General features: G+C 40.5%; 1 protein-coding gene and 1 non-coding gene across 3 annotated transcripts; both read right to left on the bottom strand.

The window, feature by feature from the left end:
- Window positions 1–66: 66 nt before the first annotated feature.
- Window positions 67–27,869, bottom strand: PTCD3 (pentatricopeptide repeat domain 3). Of its 2 annotated transcripts, XM_047068673.1 has the most exons (24): window positions 27,769–27,869; window positions 25,799–25,851; window positions 25,647–25,683; window positions 23,484–23,529; window positions 19,617–19,685; window positions 19,042–19,146; window positions 16,947–17,070; window positions 15,031–15,146; window positions 13,503–13,570; window positions 11,808–11,895; window positions 11,349–11,409; window positions 10,967–11,052; window positions 10,148–10,292; window positions 9,172–9,222; window positions 7,323–7,412; window positions 6,816–6,844; window positions 5,641–5,747; window positions 4,803–4,881; window positions 4,619–4,709; window positions 3,660–3,745; window positions 2,987–3,135; window positions 1,523–1,564; window positions 958–1,116; window positions 67–684 (listed from the first exon to the last, which is right to left on the bottom strand). In XM_047068673.1, the coding sequence occupies exons 1-24, from the start codon at window positions 27,867–27,869 to the stop codon at window positions 612–614; spliced, it is 2,055 nt and encodes a 684-aa protein (XP_046924629.1). In that variant the 3' UTR covers window positions 67–611. The 2 variants fall into 2 exon arrangements, with proteins under 2 accessions (XP_046924629.1, XP_046924630.1); XM_047068674.1 differs by lacking the exons at window positions 67–684; window positions 1,523–1,564 and having other exon boundaries at window positions 1,029–1,116.
- Window positions 1,961–2,097, bottom strand: LOC124504496 (small nucleolar RNA SNORD94). The gene has a single exon (XR_006960469.1). It is a non-coding gene; the product is annotated as a small nucleolar RNA SNORD94 (small nucleolar RNA).
- Window positions 27,870–27,989: the final 120 nt, after the last annotated feature.

Below are 27,989 nucleotides of genomic sequence, written 5' to 3'. Positions count from 1 at the left end.
GATGAAGCACTCTTGTGCAAGTCCTATGGCTGGGGGAAAACAAAAGCCATGTAAGAGTAATGGAAATACATGCAAACACGTTACTGGAGGAGTTTATTTACAGCCTTCATCTCCCCATTTGTGCAGCCCTTTGCCATTGTTTAATCGTTTCGAAGATGCACAATTTTGCATCTCTTTGTATCCCTGATATTGGGATACTGACCCAGTATCAATGGTAATACGTACGCAAACCACCTTCAGACACGTCCTCTAAGACTGAGGAAGCACCAACGTCACAGCATCAGCCAACGGAGGCCAAGTCCACACCTGGGGAGGGCGAACCACACTGGAGAACAGTGTCAAGTTGGCTGACAAACACTGCAGGGACACAGAGCTTGCGCTGAAACCAGGAACTGTGTCCTCACAATGTGTCCGAAGAAACGAAAATGGTAGTGATGCTTTCGTTTAAGTGGTAGTAAACCTTGAATGGGTGGTATAGTAAGTATCAAATTAGGAATTTAAATCAGGCCATCCATGTTGTATTGATTGTTATTCAAAGTTCACCATCCGTACTCTCTTTACAATATGGTCAGTTCAGCTATGCTAGGTCACAGCTGCGGATTTGCCCACTTTCATTTGCCTTCACCGATGTCACTGTCGCTGTCACTGTCACTGGTCAGTGAAGTTAGGTCTCCCAGGGCTTCTCTGTGAGGAAAATAAACTGGAAGGTTACAACTGCAATTCAGTCTTGGGGGAGAGGGACTCTGCAGCTGCATTCAACTATAAGGACAAGGGAAAAAGGTTCCAAGAGCCACATCTATAGGCCTCTGACTCCTATGACAAAATAGCAGCTAAATTTAACACACACTGACTTTGCAAAGAAGAAAATTCAGGAGGCAGAAAGCTATAAGCAGTGAACGGGTAGATGGACAGTCTGGTCTGTATCACTTTCCTTTATGGTATTGGTGCAGGACTTACTTTTGTTCCTGGCTGATTGCAAAGTCAGCCATCACTCTCTGGGCAAGGCCTTCACAGACAGGCAAGCTGAAGGCACTGGCCAGCTTCACTATCTCAATGGCCTGGGCAGGGTTGTTGGATGCTTTTGCACTGTCCATAAACTCATCCAGCAACTCATTTCTGTAAAAGAAAGGCAAAATGTCAACACTCCCCAACGAAACCCCTCAAAGATTTATGTGCAAAATCTACCATTTTATAAAGTTGAGTCATGAAATCCTCAACAGTAGTTCTGGAGGTAAAGTTACATGAAGTCTAACTTTAAAGAGCCAAAGAGATCATGAACATTGGTCCAGTATGCCATCATTGAGGATCTATTTGGTGTCTTGCCAGTGTGTTACAATCACTGAGCACAGACTAAAAACAGTGCTTGTTTCAGGATGCCCTAGGTGGTGGGAGCAATTGTGCATTTTCTTGTCTATCAGAATGCTGAGGCAGGTGAAAAAATTCCAATTACCCCATGGTAAGAGTTAAGACCCTGCAGTTAATTCTAGGATGTACCCAGGCAGGCCTGTTAACTTCAACTTACCCAGGGATCTTATTATGCTTCCTGAAAAGCCCCAACATTTTCCTATTCAAGAGGAGACAGGAGCAAGATTATAAATGCAAGTAGAACACATGGCGATCAGATGACCATAGCTCTCCTCCTCCCAGTGCTAGCCCCTGAAGACATATGTCTGTGAGTTCTGCTCGCTCCCAGCCCTGTCTTCACATCAAAATCACCTTGGGTGCTTCAACTCCCTCCTCCAAACTTCACATATATACATGTCAAGTTTCCCAGGCAAATGTGATCTGCCAGTGTTCAGAATTGCTAGGGTCTATCCTCTTCTAGAGGATCACTCCAGTCTACCCAGGGAAGGAATACATCCCGTGGGCAGTTGGAAGAGAGGGATGCAAGAGAGAATGATCTCTTTCCTCTCTTAAAATCCAGAATGAGATCAGTGTCCTAGAATTATGTTGTGAACAGCAGGCTCAGATTGAGGCATCAGTCTCCTGTAAGTGCTCACCAGCATCCTGCCACATGCAGGACAAAGGAGAAACACATACATTCAGCTCCCATGACTCAGCTGAGGTCCGTACCCCTGCGCCAATCATCATAGCCTGATTCGTAACGAGTGTCAACCTGAGTTAACAAACTTGAGCACCAAATGTTTCGGTCACTAGCAGTGTAGTAGGCCGCGTGTGTGATTCACACTCCCAAGACCAGTGTAGGCAGTAAAGCCTTCCTTCACCAGCTTTTCCTGAACATAGTGAACGGCCACATTTTGGGCTGGCAATCCTATGTTCAAATTAAGTTACTCTCCCGTGTTGAAAAAGCCATACACATGTACTCCACTTACTTTTAGAATACACATTTCTCTCCAGAACAAAATGTAGCAACACCACCTAACTATGACCACTCCTACAAAGTATTCTTTTGTTGACTTCTCTGCTTTTGGAAAAAGGAACGCATGTAAAGTTTCCATCCACAAATACTAAAAATGAGTATGTGAATGAAGTGCTGATGAACACACAGAACTGACACAGACCAAAGATGGTTCTTGTTAAGGCCATGTTTATAAATGCCAGTTTCCTGAAGTCCAAATGCACAACCTGCATTTTAAGCAGGGAGGTAGGACCACTACACCCAAGTGAAACACTTGGATAAACCAAATGCCTAAAACGTTTTCAAAAATATTCTTTGATCACTCTATTTAACTGAACAGACAAGTGACTTACTTGCCCGTGAATACAGAAAACAGGTCAGAAAGAGAAAATTAGCCCATTAAACCATGTCCTTTCTTAAGTACACTGTATACACTTATACTGGTCTTCTTCCTAAAGTTCCCTTTTCAGTTTGTATTTGCAGTTCCCAGAGAAAACACAGTATGTAGAAAACTCATTTGTCTTCTGATTACACATCATACAGATGAGAAAAACTCTAGTGACCAGGGCAAATGTTCTCTGAGATCCAAGTACAAATGGCTTCTTATGCTTTTGGTATTGTACTCACCAGGCTTCCTGGGTCCTCCCTCCCCTTAAAAAGAGGACAGCTATATAGTTCAGAGGGTTGGCTGGCCAATCAGGAGCAGTCTGTCTGGCATCTTGGCTCTCATAAGTAGATCTGATATCGGCAGCACAGTCAGCAAACGCCACCTGAAGCTGAGAGGCTCTAAGAATCAGCAGAATTGCCTAACTGGTTTTATGAGAATCTAAGTTCAGGAGACTCCACTGAAGTGTTAACATTTTTGAGCAATCCATTTTACCACTGGACCACATCACATGTATGGTACACAAGTAACAAAGTGAAGAAAAAAGAACGCACCCTGCCCTGCTCTGGGGTAAATAATTTGCAAATTGGCCACATCTTTCAAAAAGAACATGTGTTTTCTTTTCAGAGAGAAACTTAAAAAAAAAAAAAAAAAAAAAAAAGCTATTGTCAGGGCAGAAAGAAACTATTTTCATGTTGTTTACTCTGGACCAGAGAAATGAGATGACTTTAGAAGAGATTCTGCTAATGGTTGGGTATGTTTAGATGTAGACTTTAAATCTGGGTTTAGGTGGCAGAACTCTCCAGGTTTCCCTAGATGAGACCAAGGAAATTACCTTTACAGGGTCCTCTGAGAATATACGGGTCAGTACACATCTGATTACTGTAAACTAACTTGAATTTGGACATACCCTACCTCTGGTGGGTGCCGATCCCTTGCCATGAGCATCAGAATCTCTTCTTTCAGGGCATTGCGAAAACTGTGACCATATTCTTTACTGTCTGGAAACAGAAAGGAACATAATGAGAAGTGATTACTGTCATATAATGCCAAAACTCTTTGGCAGACCTTTGTCCACCGTTGTAGTTTTTGGTGGGTAAAAAAAAGTTGCTGACACTCTCTAGCTCCAGGACACCACTAGGATAATTCATGGTAAGAACAGAAGGAGCAGTGGAAGCCAGTAACCTGCTCCCAAGTCAAGTGTGAACCACAGCATATGCACTACTCTTGAGCAGCTACCAACTCCGTGTGATATAAGACACTTTTTTTTACAGCACTTGGTGATCAGTGATATTTTATAACAGGTAACAACCACTTAAGCAATCCTGTGAAGTAGGGCAGGGCTCTAGTTTCAGTGTTCGGACATGGAAACTTGAAGCTGACAGGAACTCATGCTGCAATCACAGTCCCCTAACAGAGGACACCCAGCATCTTCTGCAGCCAATTTATACACAGAAACCCACAACCATGCCTACTTCTTAGAAATTCAAGTGGCTTCTTAACAACTGAGTCACAACGATGCAGCATGATACAGGGGAGTAACACAGAACCTAGGCTTTGTGGATTACGTTTGTGGACCTGAATTTAAATCTAGGGCATGCCATGTAATCAGCGATGATCTTCCGTCATGTCACACAACAAATGCACAGTTCTACCATTCCTGTCACGAAGGAATGGATTTAAGTCACTTTCAGTACATTTTTACTCGTGCAGTGCAACATGAGCCAGTGGACCATGAAGCAGACTTCAACTTACATATATATTCAATTTAGTGACAAATGGAAGTTTCCGTCCCTAACAATATTAACACGTTTGTTAATCAAAATGTAGGACGATGAAATGAGATGGGCCTGGACATACAAGCTGAAACCAACCTTTCCAAATCTGAGGAATCACTTCTAGCCGATTGGCCACATCCAGTGCTTGGAGAAGATCTATCAACGTTTGGGAACGGGGAAAGAATACCTGATTAAGAGAAATACAAATGTATTTTTAAAGTATTAACCAGCAAAGATACCCACAAGCACATCCACAGTGATAAGTAATGAATCATCTTACTGAAGGTATCAGGTCCTTATACCACTTCAAAGTGACATCAATTTGTTCCATTAGACAAAGCAAACTGAAGAACTTGGAACTGTAATGGTGAGAAAAGGTGTGTTTTAGTCTCAGAGCGTTAACAGCAGAAGATTAAATTACAACATTGTTACGTGATGACATCTTACACAGAATTTAAAATCAACTTGTAAGTAACAATTTCAAGTTACATGGGACGATACTTGAGCCAGGGGGTGCTAACTATGCTTTCTGGACTTCCTGATCAACACCTTCTTCTGCACAACTAGCCATTCATGACTGCCTCCTCAGCGTGCTCAGCTCCCAGGGAGTGGTCTGCCACGTTCACTTTCAAAGCATGCAGTGTGAAGCAAGGAGATGGACACACAGAAGACAATCACCACACAACTATTAACAGGCTGCCTCCTTCAGTTCTTGTTTCTATCTACCTGAAGTCAAACTCCTTTAAGGAGTCTCTTTGGGCTTCATCTCTGTATCTTCGTCTTTAAACAAGAGGCTGCGCTGAAATGTTTAGGGACCTACCCTGCCAGATATTCAAAAACATAAAACAGGCCATGGAGGAAAAAGACACGTGGGTTTGAAGCGTTACAAAGAAAAATATCCTAAAAGATCCACACCAGACATCTCAGTCTGGCAAATCAGTTTACCACTGCTTCAATTTCCAAGTGCTCAATTAACATGTACCATTAAGTTAGGGGCATGCTGCCTGCAGACATGACATAGGAGGGCTACCAAGAGTCTCCTACTTGCAGAAATGACTGATGGTTGCTTTTTAAAGAGGCTCCAATAATGCAAAGGGATACACTTCTAACACACTTACTAATAGAAATTACGCCGGTGATCTGGTCCAATGAATTTCCAGTTGTCTCCGGTGTTTAAAAGGCCATGTACTTGGTAAGCAAGTTCTAGATCTCTGAGAACTGAGCACTGAAAATTTGCAAGCAGTAAGCATCACTCTGAGATTTATCAACCAAATAGTGGCTCTTTACATTAAAAAGTGTAGTTACTTATGGAAACATTTATGCTGATTCAATTTATTACTGGTTGACAGCAAATGAGTTTTAAGACTGAAGGGAAAAAATGAAAGCAAACTCCCCAATTCCATAAAAGTTAAAAATTTTTTTAATGTTCGTATATATTATATAGCATATACACATATACATACAATATTATTATGCAAAAAGGGAAGAGGCAGAGAGAGGGAGAATAAGAATCCCAAGCAGGCTCTGAGCTATCAGTGCAGAGCCCAACACGGGGCTCATTCTCACAAACTGTGAGATCATGACCTAAGTCAAAACCAGGAGTCAGATGCTTAACTGAAGGAGCTACCCAGGCGCCTCACAAAATGATTTTGTCTAGTGATTACACCTTTAGAAATCAATCCTCCGAAAACACTTGATCATGTGCATAAAAACGGAGTGCTCACTCCAGCATCACTGTATTTGCAAAAAACCCATGAAGTAACTCCAAAACCCACTCATAGGAGAAGAGTTAAGTAAACTATAGTCCCTCCCGCCTAGAAATACTATGTTGGTATCAGCAAACAAAATACCACGGAAATGTATCTGGCTGTGGATGTCTGAACACCTAACGAAAAAACCTGCAAGGATACACACTAAACTTTTAGAAAGCATTATCCTTAGGGAAGGGGATGTGCTAATCCACGTCCGCTGATTAGCATAAAATGAAAAACCAGAATTCAAAACAACTGTCATCAATTTAAAAGGCCATCAATAGGAAAATATGAAATACCCTGAAACCTTATCTGAACAGAGGTGTGAAAAAAAAAAACAATGTATACAACAAAGGGTAGAGGTGCTATGTGAGTTAGTATAGAATTTAAAAAGAAAAAAAATCAGAATCTAAGACATAAACAGAAAACTCAGGAAGTGAAAATAATCAGGGAAAAGCCCCTCCCCCTCACCTTCCAACCCCAGTTACAGATGAATTTAAGAAGTGGATAAAGGAAAGCAAAAAATAAGAAGCGGTACTTACAACTCTCATGGCTGACTGAAAAAACATATCTGAAAATCAAAGTTCACAAAGTCTTGGTTACAATGGATAAAATATATTTTTAACTGAGCAGCATTAATAAAAACCCTAGTGACCCAACTGTCAATGTGTAAGTTAAACCTGAAGGAATAAAAACCATAGGGGGAAGTATACAGCAACGTGCCACATGTTTTGGCTTCCTCAGAATAACCACCCGTAAGGTAACTAAGCTAAGTTAAACCTGTCCTCTGGGACGCATGGGGGGCTCAGATGGTTAAGTGTCAGACTGGCTCAGTCATGATGCTGAGTCTGAGCCCAGCACTGGGCTCCTCACTGACAGTGTGAAGCCTACTTGGGAGTCTCTCTTTCTCTCTTTCTCTCTCTCTCTCTCTGCCTCCCCCCCCCCCAAAATAAATAAACACACTTTAAATTAAACCCTGTCCTCATCACAAGGCCTCTAAATCACTGACAAGAAAATAGGCTGTCTCACACAAGCGATTCTGTGCATACCGTCATCTGGGTCCTTCGGGGAAAATTTCTTTCCTTTTAATTCATTCATAATATCGTAGATTATGAGGGATGATCCTTTTGAAGGGTTTTCTGCAGAATACAAAAGCACACAGGTCTTATTAGGAGGACTCTCCTTCTGTACCACTAGCAACCACACAGCACCTGGCACAAAGGGCCACACTTGCTCCTCTGCCCCAGCACATGGCACGGTGTACAGCTGGCAGGGGCACGTGCTTGCTAAAGGAGAGGTTCACAGTACAGAGTGCAACTCTCCGATCTGGGACAGTCACAGGTCTTTGTCTATGTGCTCCCAGCGGAGACTTTCCCTTCCTCCTCAGTCTTGTCTCAAACTTGACTTTCACTGAAACGGGAAACACACAACCTCACCAAGACTGCCTACTTAGAAAAACAAACACGTTTTTTTTTGCCAGTAATCATTTGTGCTTTTAAGTATAATCAAGATGAAAAAGCCAAGAAAAAACAGTAGAAATAACGGACATAGGCAATCCTTTTACAATCACATGAACTGAGTGGTACTAATAGGTCAGAAAACGCATCTACACAATTCCCAAACATATCCCACTATTCATCCAAATCTGTTCCCTACCTTATCCACACACAAGTGAATATGTAGTTTTAATGGTGGTACAGGTGCATTTCTACAATTTCCTCGAGCATGTTTCCATTTGCTAGCATTCCTAATCATTTTATTGGTTACATAATAATTTTATATGTATCCTTTAATTTTTTAGGCTTTCTCCTTTGAACAAACATTGAAAAATTATTCCTGCAAGTAGCCAGTTTACATACGTGTAAGACAAGCTGGCCCCCTTCCCCTGTGTCTGCCCCTCTGTTCCCAGGTGTTCCACCACAGACTCTGGTTAGCAACTGAACCCCAAGTGATGTGTGATGGTACAGACAAATCCGACAGGGCCTGGGGTCAGAAATACTAGTTTCACTACAGTGTCGCCAAGGTTGAGTAAAATTTTAGAAGATACGATTATTGTGGAAACTACCGATTTCCAAGATAAAGTTAATTACTCTTCCTCTCACCCTAAAAGATAAAAATCTTCCCCACAGGTGGTATGGATCTTGTAAAATTAGCCCACCAAAACACAATCAAGTTTTCCTCTGTTGTTTTATAAAGTCCATCTCAGGAGAGAAAGACTGGAATGGTCATTTCTGAACCCAGGGGTTCTTTCTCAAGTTGGGGCGGGGCAAACGAGAGCCCACAGCCTGTGATGGCCTACTATGTGCCTTCCAGTACAAGACCCTGTGCACAGTTTACTTAATCATCACAGCCTGACAGCATTTATCAGGATAGGTATCCAGGCCCTTCTGGCATAGCTGGGAGACGACAGGTAAAATTTCAACTCAGGTATGGAACAGCAATGGCCAACAACTCCCCATAAAAATGGACATGTTCTCTTGCTGCATCATTGAATACAGGAGCCAGCAGTCACATGGGGCTACCTAGTACTAATGCAAGAAAGGAATCTTAATTTTAATGAAATAAACAAGTGTGGCTACTGGCTATTTTACTGGAAAGCACAGCTCTACAGAGGCAAAAAAACTCCAGACTAACACACCTTCTGACCATTTTTAATTGCACATCAACACTGTTAGTACATTTCCCCTCCAGCTCAAGTTTTATGTAACAAACAAGGTTACTTCCTTCAAGAATAACTTTTTGCTAAGGCTATAGGATACTGTAATTTGTGAGTTCTCTATTCTTAAATCATATGCAGTGAAGGTAGCCCACAACAATTAATCACATAAACATAAAGGAGCTGGGTCAACTTTCTACAAAAGTTAATATAATACATACCATGTATAACGTCATACATACCATGTTGATAAAACAGCTGAATAATATAGTGGTATGTTGCAAGTGAGGGTTCTCAAATTACCAGGTGGATAGAAAAAAGTAAGAAATAAGTCAAACACAAATATCCAAAATACAGCTTCTTGAGGCACAGTTAACTAAAAACACACTGATTTTGGTATTTAAATAAAAGGTGATGCATTTCAAACAAACAAAAAGATGCATTTCTATTCCTCTGAAGATATTTCCTAGCTCATTTGATTAACGTTAGCGTTTGATTAGCGTCATTTGATTAAAGTGAGAAACACTTTTAGAAAGTCTTGACACGTATTAACTAAAATGTTATAGCTAATGTATTTTGTACCAGGATTCTTTATTCAAGAGCACTAAAGCATACTAAAGTGAACAGGTCCCGAGCAACCTTTCATAATTACTGAAAACTAGGGTTGCCTAGGTGGCTTAGTCAGTTAAGAGTCTTGACTCTTGATTCCAGCTCAGGTCATGATGTCAAGGTTGTGAGATCAAAACCTGCATTGGGCTCCAAGATGACAGCATGGAGCATGCAAGCATGGAGGCTGCTTGGGATTCTCTCTGCTCTCCCATTCTCAAAATAAATAAATTAATTTAAAAAAATTTTATTGAAAACTACATAATACAATAGCACATTTGGGTTCAAAGACCTAATTATGCTAGCAAGTGTCATGGGATTTAAAACTAGTTAACTCAAGCGAACAATTCTCCCCAGAGTAAAGAAATCCACAGAAAACTACCTAAAGTACTAAAAGAATACTGTAGTTTGCTATAAAGAACATGAAGATAACGGAGCTCTCGCCGTTAATAAATACATGTAATTAAATGTACCAAATGGGGGAACGGAAATTCTCAACATATTACGCACACAGCAAAAAGAGTTTAGTGTCTATTTTTGCTTGTTTGGATCTAAGATCTCTGGTCAGCATCATCCCAGTCTCCAGAGGAGGACATGAGGGCACATACTCACCTATTCCGATGGCTTTCATTTCACGAAAGGTCTGTAAGGCCGGCAATCTTCCAAATGAATAAAATCTTCGGAGGCATTTCAGAATGGTATTAAATGTCTGTAGATTTGGTTTCACCTTCTGGGCAGCCATTTCTTTCAGCAGCTCCTAGATAAATCCAAGTGTTAAGTCTTGTTTATGCCTGGGTAGGTAATTTGTCCAATAAACCAATATTACACACTAAAAAATAATTTGATTCTCTGGCTAGATCTAAAGTAATTTAATAAATATATTCCTAATTTAAGAATTATCTATTAGTTAGCAGGGCCAGTGACTTTGCCTTTTAGAGAACTCACTCTATTCAGTCACCGCACCTCGCTTGATCAAGGTGTCCAACTGTCTTCGCCCCCTGCCTCATAAAGCAAAAGCGTAGACTAGAATGAACCGGGCTGTTTTCCTTTTTCAAATGAACAGTATGGTATAAAAACAAAAACATTTTTACCCCTAATACAACCCAAGTAAGTTTTTTCAAACTTACCAGATACAAATGTTTCAGGAAATATGCATTATGTTTGTAATAAAAAAAACTACATACTATGAGAAATAAAGCAACAGAGGTGTTTGTGAATTCTAGCCATCGACTCTGCGTCTAATATCTTTTTCTTCTCACATATAAGACACAGTTATTTAAACTACAGGGTTGCTAGGAGGACGTAAACAAGTAACCGCTGAGTACCCAGCAGAGCAGTATCTGCCATGAAAATGCTCAATCTCTACCCCCTGTATTTCTAGGAAAGGATACTTTAGGCATATTAGGAGACAAAATGATGGTTTCCCCTTACCAGTATCTTATTCCATTTGTCCTCCAATTTCTCATTCATGCTCAATGCTGTTGCCTCAATCAATGCATTGAAGGTGTACACATCAGCTGTAAAACAGGAAAACCACCTTAACAAAATTTGGGTTCAAGACTTATCCCTAAATAGCTTAGTTTAAGGCAAAGCAGTAATGCACATATGGCTCCTGGCTCGTTACCATGTGCTCACAAAACGAGACACTCTCTCCCTTCTCTGGAACTCTCCTCCTGCTTTTACCATCAATACCACAAGGTTAAAAGTGAGCCCATGATTGAGGCAAGATGCAAAAATTTCATGGATTCAAAGATCTACAGACTCCTAAGGGAAGAAAAGGAAGGAGGGAGGGAAATTCTCCGAACACACTTACCATGGAGTCTGTTGTTTAGTAATTCAGTGTACAAGTTTAATGCCTGCACAAGAGCTCGGTGCTGGAAGACAGTAAGGATAAAACTTAAATATCATCCAACTTGTTTACTTAAGAAACAGTTGCAATGTCTACTGTTTTAGGGCTTGGGATACAGTAATAAACAAAACAAACAAAGTCTCAGTTCTCATGAAGTTCATACTCTACTGCCTGGCAATTTTGCTTCCCAGGTGACATTTGGTAATTCTTGGAGATACTTCTAGTTATCATAACTGGGGGCTGGGGAGGATGCAGTACTGACATGCACTGGGTAGAGAACAGGGAAGTATTAAACATTCTACAATGCACAGGAGAGCCCCCAAGACAACAAATTTTCTGGCCCAGTGAACAATAGTTCTGAGAGTAAAAATTCCTGACTTAGTGGAAATTAAAGACAATAGTACAGAAATAAATACATGTTACCTTCACCATTCCTCGGATCATTGTGCAGTAGGAATGTGAGTTTTTCTCTGGCATTAGAGCAAAGATTCTCTCAGCATTGTTTTTTGCCCTAGACACAGGAAGAATTGTCAACCAGGGAAACTGGAAAAACCAACAGCTACCACAATTTACTGAGTTTACAATGTTCCAAGCACTGTGCCAAGCACTTTATACACATAAAATTCTTACCACCACGTGCATGAAAGACATGGTTATCATTCTGAAAAATGGGAAAAACTGAGGCTCCAAAACCTCAAGTTGTCCACAGCTTGGCAGGTTAAGTGACAGAACCAGAACTTTTACAAAAAAGTAATATATACTCACAACACTAAACAAAAAAGCCAACTGTGCAAAGAGTACACAGTGAAGTTTCCCTACACTCCTTCAACCATATACAATTCCCCAGAGGCAACCACAGGCAAGTAGTTTCTCCAGAATCTACTGTATTCTAGCATGTGTACATGTCACACTCTGGCGTATCTACTCTCCTTCTTCCTTTAAATTTTTTTTTTTTTTTTTTTCAACGTTTATTTATTTTTGGGACAGAGAGAGACAGAGCATGAACGGGGGAGGGGCAGAGAGAGAGGGAGACACAGCATCGGAAACAGGCTCCAGGCTCTGAGCCATCAGCCCAGAGCCCGACGCGGGGCTCGAACTCACAGACCGTGAGATCGTGACCTGGCTGAAGTCGGACGCTTAACCGACTGCGCCACCCAGGCGCCCCACTCCTTCTTCCTTTAAAAAAACAAATAGGGGCGCCTGAGTGGCTCAGTCGGTTAAGCGTCCGACTTCGGCTCAGGTCATGATCTCGCAGTCCGTGGGTTCGAGCCCTGCGTCAGGCTCTGTGCTGACGGCTCAGAGCCTGGAGCCTGTTTCAGATTCTGTGTCTCCCTCTCTCTCTGACCCTCCCCCGTTCATGCTGTCTCAAAAATAAATAAACGTTAAAAAAAAATTTTTTTTTAAAAACAAATAAATGAATAAAGATAATCCATGTTATACAGACTATGCTGTACCTTGATTCTGTCTCTTACAAATAGGCCCTGGGAATCAGAACCAGGATTTGGGCCAGGATGATATACCAAGGTCCATGCTCTTAACTACTATGGAAAATTATTAAAATACCGGATTCTATTTAACACTTCCAAAAAGACTTTTGATATTAATAGTAACTTTCCTCCTCCAGATGTCCCTGTGAAATACTTTTCTTTTACTCAAACATTCCTACTCACTTAAATTTCTCAAATGTTAAATGTTACTCACCTTTTGTTTGGAAATGTTGAGTATTTCTGCTTGCTGACCAGCAATCTTCATTTAGAACTACACTGTTGTGTTATGTGTATTCTTACGTAAACAAATTATCCAATCTTTCAGAGTGACAGGTAGATATTGCACAGAAGGACACTGATGAAACTACACAAGGAACCAATACCATGTAAAGGGGACATGAAGTTAAATGGGTGGGGTGGAGAATGAAGTGTCAACCTCATACTGCTGGTTAGAAGTAAAGATCTTATGAAATGAGGTCTAAACACATAGGAGTACCAATTGTGATATTTATATCGTATGCTAAAAACAAATATCTTAGAAAACCATAGGAGCGTATCTTGAGGGGATGACAGGGAACATTCCATGCACAAATGGAAACCCCACTACAAGGTTTAACGATGGGTAACATACCTCCACGTAACTCCAAATTGATGGCCAGCCTTCTTAGATTTGTCATTATTTTCCTCTATGGCCTCTTCCTGAAATGAACCATCATCAACAGAATTAAACAAAATATGACAGCAGAATGCATTCTCCCTGCCTAGAATACTTAAAAACAGAAAGGCGAAGGAAACTTTAGAAAAATAAAAGAAATACAGATCCAACAGAAGGTGAAGGAAAACTCCAGTAAATGTTCATTTAAAAAACTGGTAATTCCTAAAGCGTAAATCAGTTCACTTAGAGATGCAAAGTAAAGCTGGCCCTTAAAGCAAGAAATAACAGCCTGGAGAAGAGATAAAAGTCATTACCCTGTACAGCCTAGCCCAGAGAGAGAATCTGGAAAGCCAAACAACAGAGCCTGGCTTGATCTGGCTGTATCTGGCTTGGCCCACATAGAAATATTGTTCATTAGGTAAAAGCAAGACAGGACATGTCCGGGTATGGGATCTAATGTCTAACACTAATTCAACGCAAGCTAAGATTCTTTTTAAAGACTAGTAACGTCATGTCCTTGATTTATAAACCCCATTCTTGGTGACGCTGCTGTATTGTGAGGCAGGCTGGGCTGGCCCTGCGCAGGTCCACACCACCTCTACAGCTGGGGCAAGGCGGGCAGAGGGCCAGCCAGGCCAGGCAGCCTAGGAGAAGAGACTCTAGAAGTCAGTGTCTGACAGCAACCCTCTGCCTACATGTTTTAAAAGACTTTTTTTTTTTATGTAAATAATGCACATCTGGTGGAGGAAAACTAGACATTTATGGAAAGAAAAGCACTTTTCATTTTCCCCTCATGCATATGGAAATACTTTTATAAAAATGGAATGTTGTCTAGCCTATTTTCTCACTTATTAATGTAAGATCCATCTTTCCACAGCCAAACAGACCTAGTCTTCTCCAACACCACACAATACCACAGTTCAGTCACATGCTATTGGACATCCAGCCTGTGTTCCACATTTTTGCAATTTTAAGTATGAATACATAATAAAAATGAGGTATATAATCTCTGTGCACAGGACCCAGGGGTGCCCTTGGGATCTTTTTCCAGAAGTAAAACTCTTGGGTTGAGAAGTCAGATAGGACTATCAACAGGCCAGCCCTTGGCACAATCCTGTTCTATATACCCCCAGCACATACGCTCACTATATGCCCACATATGTTTGCATTTTTGAGGGGACTGGGATCAGGGGGTCTTTCCCTGTTCCTTACACATCATGTGGTCACTGTACGTAACAGTAAAAGAGGGGCTTCCTAAACATTTCTGGTCAAAGCTTTAGCTGCATGCGGAAGGCAAGGTCAAAATATTTTTAAGGGAACCGAAATTAAAATAATTGTTTAAATACTTCTTCCTCCATACCACTTTTTATCAAAGCTAGTATACCACATCACATCTCAGAACAAATCTCTACTATCCGAACACATAAGGCATAAGAACTTGCCTCACTTTGACATGAAATTACTACCAAAAGAAATTTTAAGAATCACTGCCAAAAGCCATTACCAATTCTTCTGACTTTTCACTTTGCTGAAAATGATTATCAGCTGAAGGCTCTTGGTCACCATAATAACACAACAAATCCAAGAGACTATTACTTGTTTCCAGAGATACAGTAGTTCCTGTGGGTAGAAGAAAAAGAGGGAAAAAAACTTTAAAACATCAAAGAACTAAAGCTCACTAGATTAAAATTCTTCACTTTCTATAACCTGTGACTTTCTTGCCTACGTATATAGTGGCAACCACCATCCTAAGAATGCATGAGTATGCACTCCACATCAACTCAAACACCTGGAGTGATGCAGACAGGGACACCATCCCTACTGTGTGATCTGACATGAGAGACTAAAACACAAGACAAAGCCTGACCTTTGTGTGTGCTCACTTATTTTACATACTCGTCTCTCCAGAGAAACTAGCTCATGGTTTTAACTACGGTCTCCAAACTGAACACTCTGCAAATTACTGCCACTTAGTTCCCCTGGTTCAGTTCCATTTTTACAAATGCAAGCAAAACTATTCCGCTTGGATCCAGGCCCTCACTGGAATACCTGCCTAGAAATACTAGCCTAAATGTCCAATAATAGCTTTTAAAAAAACTGTTACTCAAAAACATGCTTTCATCTTGACACTAAGAAAAAAAGGGAAAAAGTATGAAATAGAGTATTTTAAAAGTACCCTCATTTTCCTAAAGAAAATATACTGATATAAAAATGCCCATTAGGAATTTAAAAGTGTAGAAAATAGCAGAGTGGAGAGAACTGAGGCTATGAAGGGTAAATGGATTGGATTTTACGATCTCAGAACTGTATATCCCTGAAAAATTACCTAATAATGTTTCCTTTATAGTATTATTATAAAACACAGAAACTCCTAAGATGTTATAGAATTAAATTAAGCATGTGAAATGCCCAGCAAAGTGTTTGGTACTTATTAGGGGCTTGATAGTAAAACTTCATCTAATCCATCCCATGGCATATTGGCTTGTTCTGTTACTCTGAGCTGTGGGTCTGACACACTGTCTTTACTGAATGTCTGCATGTGCCCATTCCACAGTGTATAAAACTAGAGGAAAACAGGCCTGGGCACTAAGAACTTCACTTGCCAGACATTTATCATATTCAACAAGCAGAGGGAAAAGGCTCCCTAAATTATAACGTGCATCAGCAATTCATCTGTACATCCAATGCCACAGCAGGCTACACACCAGAACTCTCAAACACAGCTTTCTGCAAATGTTTCTTCTTGTGTTCAAGAATGTACTGAGCAATTCAACTCAGTTTCGATCTCTTCTATGTCTGGTTGGTTTTTATCCTCAATCACTGAACAACATCCTGAAGCCCATAAACTTACAATGCTGCTGCCTTTGATGTTATTATAGGTACATTCTCCTGGTAGTTTACAAGTCATGCATTCTGGATCTATACCACCAGAGGTTCATCCAGATCAAATTCAGAGAGCCAAAATTTTAGAGACAGAAGTTCTGAGGAACTAAATGACTTTTCCAAAGCCACAGGGCTAATTAGTGTCAGAGCTAGAATCAATATCCCAATTTAGTGCTTCCTTTTTAAATATTCTTTGTCTGTTTTATGCCTCCATACATACTTAAAGAGTACAAGAAACCTGAATATAATATGTACATGCCAGAAGTTAAAAACAGAAGCCAAGGAAGAATGGCTATACAATTTCCCTACTTGCCAACACAATATAGCCGAAGAGCACAATAAACTAAGTTACCGCTCCATCTCACTTATAATTCAAAAAATAAAGCTAAAGCAGGACTGGAAATATCATTAAACTCTTAAAAACATAAACATCATCAGAGATACTTGTAACTTGTACTCAAAACCAGCACGATCACATAAACCACAGCCCACTTTCAAGCCCATGTTCCTAGAGGTGTTTTAAATGAACTGAGTCACCTGCTTGCAATAGCTGATCGAACATGTCCACCGAAGCTCTGACTTTTTTGAGCTTGATTCTTTCCTTTAAGGCAGCTTCACTTATACCTTCAATCTGAGGTTCAAAGTACTCAGGCATTAAACACTAGGAAAAGAAGATGGCTAATGTTACCACAAACAGCTAAAGGGGAAAGAACTTAGCAGGACTGAACTTTTATCACCAAAACACCAAAATAAAACTTCACCATCCCAATTCATGTTTCATAGACCAGGTACACGTGTACACCTCGTAGGGAATATAACTGAATATATATAGGGAATATAGGGAATTATATAACTGGGAATATAACTGAAAAAAAGTATCAAAGCCCTCCAATACTATAAAACAAGATCATTTAGCTATCTCCCAGCTCAGGGAGAATTTTTAAAAGCACCCCAAAATAAATATTTAATCCTTATCTGAAGAATCCTGTTTCCAACTTCCCCAACTTCAAGTTGAACCTTTGTCCTCTACTAAAATCACCCTTTCTTCTTTCTTCCCGACCTTGTTTAGAAGTGTCAGAGTACTGAGGTGCCTGGGTCGCTCAGTCAGTTGAGTGCCCAACTCTGATTTTGGTTCAGGTCATGATCTCAGGGTCATGGGATCGAGCCCCGTGTTGGACTCCATGCTGAGCAACAGGTCTGCTTAAGATTCTCTTTCCCCCTCTCCCCCACTCGCGGTCTCTCTCTAAAAAAGTAAGTGTCACAGTACACCTGGTTTGCAGAGGCAGAAATCTTTCATCCCTGATGCTTCTTCTACTCTATAAACATTCACTATCACCAAAGTATGTTGGTTGTACCTCACTCACTAGTTTATTTTAATACTTCTTGAATGCTGACGACTTCATGCCAGGCATGAAGCTAGGCATTGGAGACAGAGATGAAAGTAATTCTCTGCCTTTAAGGTTCTCCCAATCTAATGAAGAAAAATAATTACAGTGCAATGTGATGGTAAATGATGGGAGATCTCAGAGGTATGAGAGTGCTTCCTGCCAGGGAGGCAGGGACCCATGGAAGGCTTCAAGTCAAAGTGAGCTAATAAGCACAGAAACGTTAACTGCTAGTTAAACACACAGGGGAAAGGTTGGCCAGGATTTCAGCATTTTTACCTATACAATTGCAATGACCTCTTAATTTGTCACTAGGAGTTGCTGCTGGAGAAGCAGGAGGGTTGTGTGTGGGTGCATGTGTTTAGGGAAGAAAGCTGTTTGGGACAGGAGTCTGAGGTTACTATTTCCACTAATAAACCCAGGAGGGCAGAGGCACATCTGCTCCCCTCACCACTGTGACAACAGCACACAACACACCCTCCACAATGCTCACTCTTTAGGACTACAGAACAAAGAGGTAGTTGGAAATACAATTCGGAGTTCAAAGAAAAAGGCAGAAGGTTTACTCTGAAGAGGAACCAGGACACTACAGTATCAAAGTGGAGGGATCTGGGCCAGATATACAAGAATGGGATGTAAGGGCCACTGAAGCAGGAAGACTGCAGACAGGAATAAGAAAATGGCTGAGCATGGAAACCGAAGACGACGTCGGCGCTTAAGGCGGGGGGGGGGGGGGGGGGGGCGCGGGGGCATAGCAAAGCTACTGAAGGAAACTGAAAAGGAACAGTCACAGAGATAAAGATCTAAGATTCTGGTGTCACAGTAGCCAAACAGGGAAAACAGGATGGGGAACAAACACATACAGGAGCTTAAAAAAAAAAAAAAAGATTATTGTGAGCAAAGATAACTGTACTCATCAAAAGATTTCACCCAGGGGCACCTGGGTGTCTCAGTCTGTTGAGAGTCCAACTCTTGGTTTCGGCTCAGGTCACAACCTCACCGTTTGTGAGTTCAAACTCCCTGTCGGGCTCTGCACTAACAATGTCGAGCCTGCTTAGGATTCTTTACTTCTCTCTCTGCCTCTCCCCTGCCTCTCTCTCTTTCAAAATACATAAAAACATAATTAACTAAATACTTCACCTGAATACTGAGGACATTCAAATGGCTACTCAAAAGCAGCTATGAAAACTTGGTTTAACTTATATCTACATAGTATTAACTGAAAAATCACAATTACCTCTCCTTACCGGTATATGAGGTTCAGCTGTGTCCTTCTGAAAATATTTGGGATATGAATTAATAATAAACTTTGCTGCATTCTCTCCAGATTTCTTTGCCAATAAAAATGAACGCTATAAAAAAAAAAAAAAGAATCAGATAGAAATTGGCATTTACATGTAACTTAGACTCAAGGTCAAAATTACACCCTCAGGAAGAATTATCTACCCCCTCAAAAAAGAATGCAACAATACAAAGAAACCCAAATACAAGTTAAATCACGTACTATTTCTCTGCTACTGAGTGTGACATTTTAGGTCACATCTTATATACAGCTCGCGGAACATAAAACCAGTGCACTGAAACCAAGTGGACTGTTCCAATGCAAAAGAGCCCTGATTATTAAAACCCAAAACCTTTCCACAGCCCATTTCTAAAACTTTTTAAAAAAGTAGTAAGGGATTCAGAAAGTCTACTGAATTACCTATCAGCATCTGTTAACTTTTCAAAAATTTTTACAAGTAAGGTAAATTACATATGTGTGCTTCAACCCAAACAAGCAAGATAAAACATAATGCTAGAAAAGCTACATGGAATTACTCACAGATTCCACGGAGGACGTTGGTATGAGATAAGGATCATCCTGAAATGCATAAGGGGCAGCTGTGGAATCCTGTGAAGACACAGAAGTCTCTTTAGCTAGATTTTCATAAAGATCTAGAGGTTTGATGACCACAAACTCTGTAAAAAACAAGTTTTAATTATATATATAACACATGCAGAAGTTTACCTGTGTGTATACAGTGAGAGAAACACTAACACCTATACTGCACTCTCAGCTCTCTAAGACTCGGTTATAATTACATACAACTTGAAGCAAACAATGGCTCAGCCCCCCAGCCCCCCATGACCCCTTAAGATCTGAGGGTGGTCCCAGGAACTACTGCTATTGTAAACTACAGGTCCTCTGAATTAACTAGCCTGGGCACCAGAGTCAGGCACCAGTTTCCTTCCAAGCACGGCCACTGCCCATCAGAGTCTGCCCTCCACACAGAAGACGCCTCCACGCCCTCTTGGAAGGTGCAGCTTCTGTGCGCTGCTGTCCAAGCTCTGTACGCTTCTTTAAACTGCTCTAGGTAGAACCTGGAGCAAAATAATCTCTTCAGTACCACTCACTGAAAACTGCCCCCAAAGTACTTTCTCTATTCTCTCTTCTCCCCTGCAGTCTCCTTTCCTGGGCCTTCTGGGACCTCTGTTCCACAGGAAAACCCTATATCCAGAATCTCTCCTCACGGTGCCCTTGAGGTACTGTCTTACTGACTTGGCCTCTCCAAGGGTGACCCTCCCTGCAGCTCTCAGGGCAAGGCTGCTCACAGCTAGGGCACGGAGGCTATATCTTTTTGGCGTCTCAGCTTCCCGCTGCCCCTTTCAAAACCCATATCGCTTCATACTCATTAGAGGCTCATTTCATCTGGTTACACCACTCTACTAACATGAGGCAGTCACGTGAGGGTAAACCAGCAGTAGCAGTTCCAGGTTAGCTGCCCTGGACTATGTACGTACTCCCTGATTATACTCAAACTGGTGCCTAGCTCTGGTTCTGATCCTCCACACCACCCTTCTTAGATTCCTATTTAGGGCCTCTAGTTGTGGTGACACGCTCTAGTTGTTCTAACTTTTACTAGACTTATCCTTCCTATTTACTTCCCAATTTTCCTCCCTCAACAATTTCCAAGTCCTTCACAATCCGTGAAAAACAACTCCACTCTGGCCTTGTAGTTCAGATGACTGGAACCAAATTTAACCCCACACTGCACTTGCCCGAAGCTACACCCTCCTGTCACCTCTATCTCAGTGAACAGTACTGATCATGTTGCAGTTCAACCTGTAGATCCTGTCCCATTACTTCCATTCAACTAACCTATCATCTGACCCAACCAACGCTAGTTCTTTAACATCCCCTTACCTGTCCCTTTATCAACATCCCTTATCATCCCCTTTAACTGTCCCTTATCCCAACTGTCATGGCCACAGTTCAGTGCTCTCACTCTCTCCCTGTCTAGGAGCTGTGCGAGGAAAGGGTCTCTATTCTTCACCCGGCACAGCACCTGGTCAGCATCACAAGGGTAGAACAGGTGGTTACTGAATGAATACCCTGGACTTCAAGGGCCCAAATGCAGACAAATCAGAAAGCTGCACACATAATTCTACAACTTCTTTGACTTGAAGGCCATTTTCATTAAAAAACTGAGAACAGTTGGGAATGCAAGCTGGTGCAGCCACTCTGGAGAACAGTATGGAGGTTCCTCAAAAAATTAAAACTAGAACTACCCTACAACCCAGCAATTGCACTGCTAGGTATTTACCCAAAGGATACAGGTGTGCTGTTTTGAAGGGGCACATGCACCCCAATGTTTATAGCAGCGCTATTGACAATAACCAAAGTATGGAAAGAGCCCAAATGTCCACCGAGGGATGAATCAATAAAGAAGATGTGGTACATATATACAATGGAGTATTACTCGGCAATCAAAAAGAATGAAATCTTGCCATTTGCAACTACGTGGATAGAACGGGAGGATATTATGCTAAGTGAAATTAGTCAGAGAAAGACAAAAATCATGACTTCACTCATATGAGGACTTTAAGAGACAAAACAGATGAACATAAGGGAAGGGAAACAAAAGTAATATAAAAACAGGGAAGGGGACAAAACAGAAGAGACTCATAGATATGGAGAACAAACTGAGGGTTGCTGGAGGGGTTGTGGGAAGGGGGATGGGCTAAATGGGTAAGGGGCACTAAGGAATCTATTCCTGAAATCATTGTTCCACTATATGCTAACTAGTTTGGATGTAAATTTAAAAAATTAAAAAATTTAAAAAAAAGAAAAAAAATACACATAATTACAAAAAAAAAAAACAAAATTGAGAACAGTCTCAAAGGACCATTTCTCTAGTTCACATTTCAAGTGCCTACTTAGGGATAAATGATGCTAGTATGGAGCTACAGTAGTATTTTAAAAATTTTTTAATGTTTATTTTTGAGAGAGAGACACAGAGCACAAGCGAGGGAAAGGAAGAGAGAGAGAGAGGTAGACACAGAATCTGAAACAGGCTCCAGGCTCTGAGCTATCAGCACACAGCCCAATGGGAGCTTAAACTCATGAACTGTGAGATCATGACCTGAGCTGAAGTTGGATGCTTAACCAACTGAGCCACTCAGACACCCCTGGAGATGCAGTATTTTAAGAATCCCTTCTGAGAAACTGCTAGGATATATTAGTGTATATTTAGCCCAATACTCCTTAAGTTTAACATCTACAATGGAAAACAATCCCGGAAGTCTGTGATAACGGCCTTAAAGAGGATCAGTATCCTCACAGGTATCGTGGTAGCTAATTATTTCAGACATTGTCCCCATAGTTGAAATTAAAAGTATAGCTTCCTGCTAATGAAAAATACAATCAGAAAGTTTCTCAGGGTTGGCAATTTGAGTCCCAAGTTGGGTACACAGATTATGTTCTGAGGCATTTACCAAGGTTTCAGTTTATCTATCAGACTACAAACTCTATTCTTGAATTGTCAAGAGAAACTTATTGAAAAATATTTCACTAATAACAACTAGCATTTACTGAGTACTCCTTTGTGCTAGGCACTGTCCTAAATCCTGTCACATGTACTAGCTTATTTCTCACTAAAACCTTGAGGTTTGATGCTATCATTAATCCCCATTTTATAGATATGCATGTGGAAACATCAAGAGATAAAGTAACTTTTTAGTGCAGATCACAAAGCTAACTGCTCAGCTCTGAAACTCCAGGACGCACACGGTCAATCCCTGCATTATTTCTAGCATAGTAGATACACTACTGCTCAAAGCTGGTCGCCAGACCACTTGCGTTACAGTATCCCACCCAAACCATCCCCCAGGAACATGCATTATAGCAAACTCTTCAGGGGATTCAGTTTAAACATTATTGGTCTAAGATAAAAACACGGAATTTGGAGATAAAAGACATGAAACTAGGTCAAGTACTTAACTTCCTAACCAATGTGTAGCCAGTCCCTTTAAGACCTTTAGTTTTGGGGTGACTAGGTGGCTCAGTCAGTTAAGTGTCCAATTCTTTAATCTCAGCTCAGGTCATATCTCATGGTTCACGGGATTTAGCCCCTCATCAGGCTCTACACTGACAGCATGGAGTCTGCTTGGGATTCCCTCTCCTTCTTTCTCTGCCTCTCCCACACACGTGCTCTTTCTCTCTAAATAAACTTAAAAACACAAAAAAAAACCAAAAACAAAACCATCCCAAACCTTTAGTTTCCACACCTATCACATGAAGGGAGTGGATTAGATTATTTCCAATAAACTTTCAAGATTCACAACAGTTTAATCATGAATAATGAAGAGGTATGAATACTAAATGTATAATTAACTGGGTTGGGTACAAAAACCTAAAACTCCTACTTACCCTATTCACTGTGGATGCAAGTGCTTGAAGAACAGCCACTTTATCCCTAAGAACAAGAATCACAAGTTAACCCATGTCAGGATTTTGACACCTACAAAGTGAACAAGTGATTCAATTCTCAGAATGGATTGGCCAGTAAAAAAAGTTCAGGTCTCAACTAAAGCCAGTTCTTATTTCTTAAGATCACTAGAATAACAAGTTAGAAAATGAGAAAACTGGAGCGCCTGGGTGGCTCAGTCGGTTAAGTGTCAGACTTCGGCTCAGGTCATGATCTCATGGTTCATGAGTTCGAGCCCCAGGTAGGGCTGCGTGCTGACAGCTCAGAGCCTGGAGCCTGCTTCACATTCTGTGTCTCCCTCTCTCTCAAAATAAATAAACATTAAAAAAAAAAAAAAGAAAACTGCCTAGTTCTTTTGTCTAAAGGTGATTAGTACATGTTCCTACTGTACTTTGCCTACCCTCTCTGGCATGGTCCCCCCTACCATCACCAAGGGCTAGCAATTTCCACCCTCATCTCAAAAAATTCTCTATATCTATCGTGAACCTTGCCTCCTATCCATTTTCTTTCTTTTTTTTTTTTTGGATTTTATTTTTAAGTTATCTCTACACCCAATGTGTGGCTCAAAATTATATCTATCCTGAACCGTGCCTCCTGCTATCCGTTCTCCTATGTATGTGTGTGTCTGTGTGTGTTTTTAAAGATTTTAAAGTAATCTCTACACCCAATGTGGGGCTCAAACTCACAATCCCAAGATAGGGTCAAATGCTCTACTGAGTGAGTGAGCCAGGAGCCCCATTTTCCTATGCATTCTTATTGCAGTTTTCTGGGCTACTCTTGCCTCTTTTATCTCAATTGGTGGCTCTTAACTCAAGTATATATGAGAATAAATCACAAACGATACTCTGGACTTCCTAAACCAAATTCTCCAAGTTCCATGGAGAACTGTCACATACAGTCTTGCTGAATTCCCAGATGTTTCTGATGTACTCTTCTGATTTAGAAACTCTCAACTATACAGCCTTTATAAAAATTTCAGGCTAGCTGTCTGCTGTTTTATGGGTAGAGACCCTAACTACTGGAAGAGATTTCAGTGGAATAGACAAACCTAGATAATTTAATTTCAAATTTATTTTTACTCCTGTTACATTTTATATGTTTTATTTCCAAAAAGGAAGAGTAAATTTAGTAAACCAAAAGTTACCTTTCAAAACAAAGTTTAACCTAACATTCATTACAAGTTAGCTATAAAACAACATACAGGAAATTTTATATTACATCAAGACTGAATAATTCCTTGACATATACGATATCACTGGGGTTCTATCCATTTTTTAACATCACATTTACGTAATCTCATGGAGACAAAGACATTCTCTCATGTCTTAGAATTCTCTAACTAAAGCTTTCATTAGACTATATGGCTTACCAAGTGAATACATCGTCATAGCATACTGAACAACAGTAAAAAAAAAAAACAAAAAACAAAAAACAAAAAAAAAAATGACATTCAGATTACTCATTAGTTCTCTTTTCAAAAAAGGGTTATTTAAAAAAGCAACCTTAATGAATACATTATCCCTAAAAAATAAATTAAAACATTACAGATTATGATATCAACTTGTGACTCCCTTTTACTCCACTGTGAGTCTGGTATTTGTTTTTGTTTTTTTATAAGATTTTATTTTTAAGAAATCTCTACACCCAATGTGGAGTTCGAACTTACAAGCCTGAGATCAAGGATCTTTCTAGTGAGGTAAAAAAAAAAAAAAAAAAAGCTAAATTCTGCAGTCCACACTATTTTATTTTCCTTCCTTAAAGACCGCAAGAGTAATACTTCTGTCCAGTCTCCCAAACATGTAAAACTTTCGTAAAAGAGAAAGAAAAAAAAAGGAAAGAAATTATTCTAATAACGATGCTCATAATTAACCATTATGTAACTATTAACCCAACTTAGTTCAGGTCTTTTAACCCTATTTAAATTTCACGCCCCATTCATTCACTACCCTCCACCTTCCTCTTTAAGTTCTTTCCAACTCCCAAGTTTTCCTCCCATCAGCTGTTCTGTCCCCCAAAATGCTCTCTCTACTCTCTGTCATTGGCTCCTTACCTTCAAATGTTTTGCATTCAACTCCTTGCTGAATGAACACTGACTGAATACTCACCAAGTTTTCTTTTTTGGAATGACCACTTCTTCGATCCCTTAATTTGAAAAATAAAACAAAGTAAATCAATTTCCCAATACTACTACTACTACTACAAATTAGTGCAATAATTTAACATAGAAATGAAATTATTTCAATACATTTTTGTATACCTGTTACATTAGCTCCTTCAATCTTTGGGAGGGTTGCACTTCCAGAATAAAATCTGCAAAAAATAAAAGCCCTGTAACTGGTACTCATTAATGAAGTTCCCACCTCCTTCCACCAATGTGCATTTTGAACCCAAATTTTCCAATTGTCATGGGTCCAAATGACTGCATAATTCATGGCAATGCACACTGAGAAGATAGGCCTGAAGAACATGTTCAAAACCATTACAAAATAGACATATGGACGCAATAATGGTCAACATTTTTAAATCAGGCAATCTTATTAAATAGAATCAGGAAAAAAAAAATCTCAATAACACCTGAACTGAAGCAGCAAATGTGAAATATAAGGGACTTTTTAAAAAAACATTTATTTTATTTTGAGAGAAAGAGCGAGTGAGAGCACATGCTCAAGCTGGGGAGAGGCAGAGAGAGAATCCCAAGGAGTCTCTGTGCTAATAGCACAGAGTCTGATGTGGGGCTGGATGCCACAAACTGTGAGATCATGACCTGAGCCAAACTCAAGGGTTGAACGCTTAACCAACTTAGCCACCCAGGCGCCCCTGAAATATAAGGGACTTTCAACTTTGGGAATCTGAAACACTGAGGTTAAGAGGAACAATTTAACGAGTCCCTGATTTTATACGAATAACACCCTAATAAGACTATCCCACTTGAAGCAATTATGATAAATTATTAAACTAAGATCACCATGGCCTTTCATCCTACTTCATCTAACAATCAAGAATTTGCCAAATATGTATGTCCTAAATTAAACTTGAAACTGCTATTATTTTTTACACAAAATTTAGAATTACTGACCCATGAGTTTTAAAATGTTCTGATCACACTAAGAAATAGTCAAATATCACACAGTAATGGGCACTATTATTGTGTATTCCCTTCCTACATGGGATTGGTACCATTCACAAAATTGCCAAAATGTGATTAAACACAAAGCTACTTCCTCTACTGGAATCTGATCTCGGGTATCATTCGAAAACAATACTTCTCTGCTGGGGATCAACTTCAGAGGGATAAACTCTCAGAGAGAGTTGGCTATTGCTTTTTCATGAAATTAGGATCTAAGACCACTGTTGTCTTGTGGGTGAATACAGAGGGAGAGATGCTGCTGTCAAGCAAAGGAAATGAGTAGAAAAATGTCAACAGTGGCACTATGAAGAAAAGGACTGCGACTGAGTATGAAGGCTTCCACAGTATCAGGTGGGGTGTTTTCTCTTTTTTGAGCAGAGTGAAGGTATCGCATATAAAACGTACACCATAAATTACACATCTCACTTATCTCTCACCGTTTTTCAGTTATTACGAGGTCCACTCTACAAAAAACTTGTCTATTATCCCACTCAAGAAATGGCAAACACTGAATCCAAAATTGGGCTTTTCCCAACTTTCCATTACAAGTTACTCTATTTCCACTACACCACTACTTGTATTTAGTGAAAAGTATTAAATACGTATTCCAAGGTGTAACAATCACAGCAACCCAAAGGCTGTGCTCAAATCTTTTAGATTTCCCTGCGTTTTTGAAGACCTGGATAATTTCTTAGGCCAATCATCCCCACAACATCCAGCACACAGTGGCCCTCATAAACCGCTTTAATTTGGGAAAAATCTTCAGAGTTCCCCTATTTGGTGAAAATAAAGAAGGACGCATAATTTCCTATTTTTAAAACTTGGGAGGGGTTGCTATAGCACATTCAAACGTAAGCTCCACAACAGGGTAAGCCAACCAACCAAGAAGTAACATCGTACCAAAGTAGTCTGGGGCCCTTTTCCAGGACTCCAGCTACGCGCACCTGGTTAAGCACATGGCCGCGAAACCGCGCATGCGCAACCCACTCCATCGTACCTAGCTCCACAGCTCTTAGGGAAAAGCTGATACACAGGACGAGGTTGGCCGGGGCGAGGGGGGGGGGGCGGTCTTTCTCTTGGGTTTCCCAAGCGTCTCTTACCTGCTGGGGGCCTTTCCACACAGACCCGTCCACTGGCCCGTCAGCATCAGGCAAAGCCTGCAGCGGACACCGACACAGCGACCCGACGCTACCGCCGCCATCTTTAGTTTTTTTCGCGTAGCATTCTGGGAAAGCGTGACCTTCAGGATCACCCCATGGCGGGGGCGGGGAATAGCTCGGCTATTGGCTGAGACGGAACAAGACAAAATCAATCAAGAAAT

Source organism: Lynx rufus, unplaced genomic scaffold (genome assembly GCF_022079265.1).
Source record: "Lynx rufus isolate CCGP_SWC_20201006 ecotype Redwood Valley unplaced genomic scaffold, mLynRuf1.p SCAF_8, whole genome shotgun sequence".
NCBI classification, from domain to species: Eukaryota; Metazoa; Chordata; class Mammalia; order Carnivora; family Felidae; genus Lynx; species Lynx rufus.
Note: the sequence above shows the minus strand (reverse complement) of the source record. Positions and strands in the feature narration are given on the sequence as shown.

Excerpts from the sequence above, each read along its gene's own strand:
- PTCD3 (XM_047068673.1), bottom strand. The coding sequence starts at position 27,869 with ATGGCGGCGGTAGCGTCGGGTCGCTGTGTCGGTGTCCGCTGCAGGCTT. Across the intron at positions 17,071-19,041 it reads CAGCTGAACCTCATATACCG|TGTTTAATGCCTGAGTACTT; the intron begins GTAAGGAGAGGT and ends TTCTTTTCCTAG. Across the intron at positions 9,223-10,147 it reads AATGAAAGCCATCGGAATAG|AACCCTCACTTGCAACATAC; the intron begins GTGAGTATGTGC and ends TGGTAATTTGAG.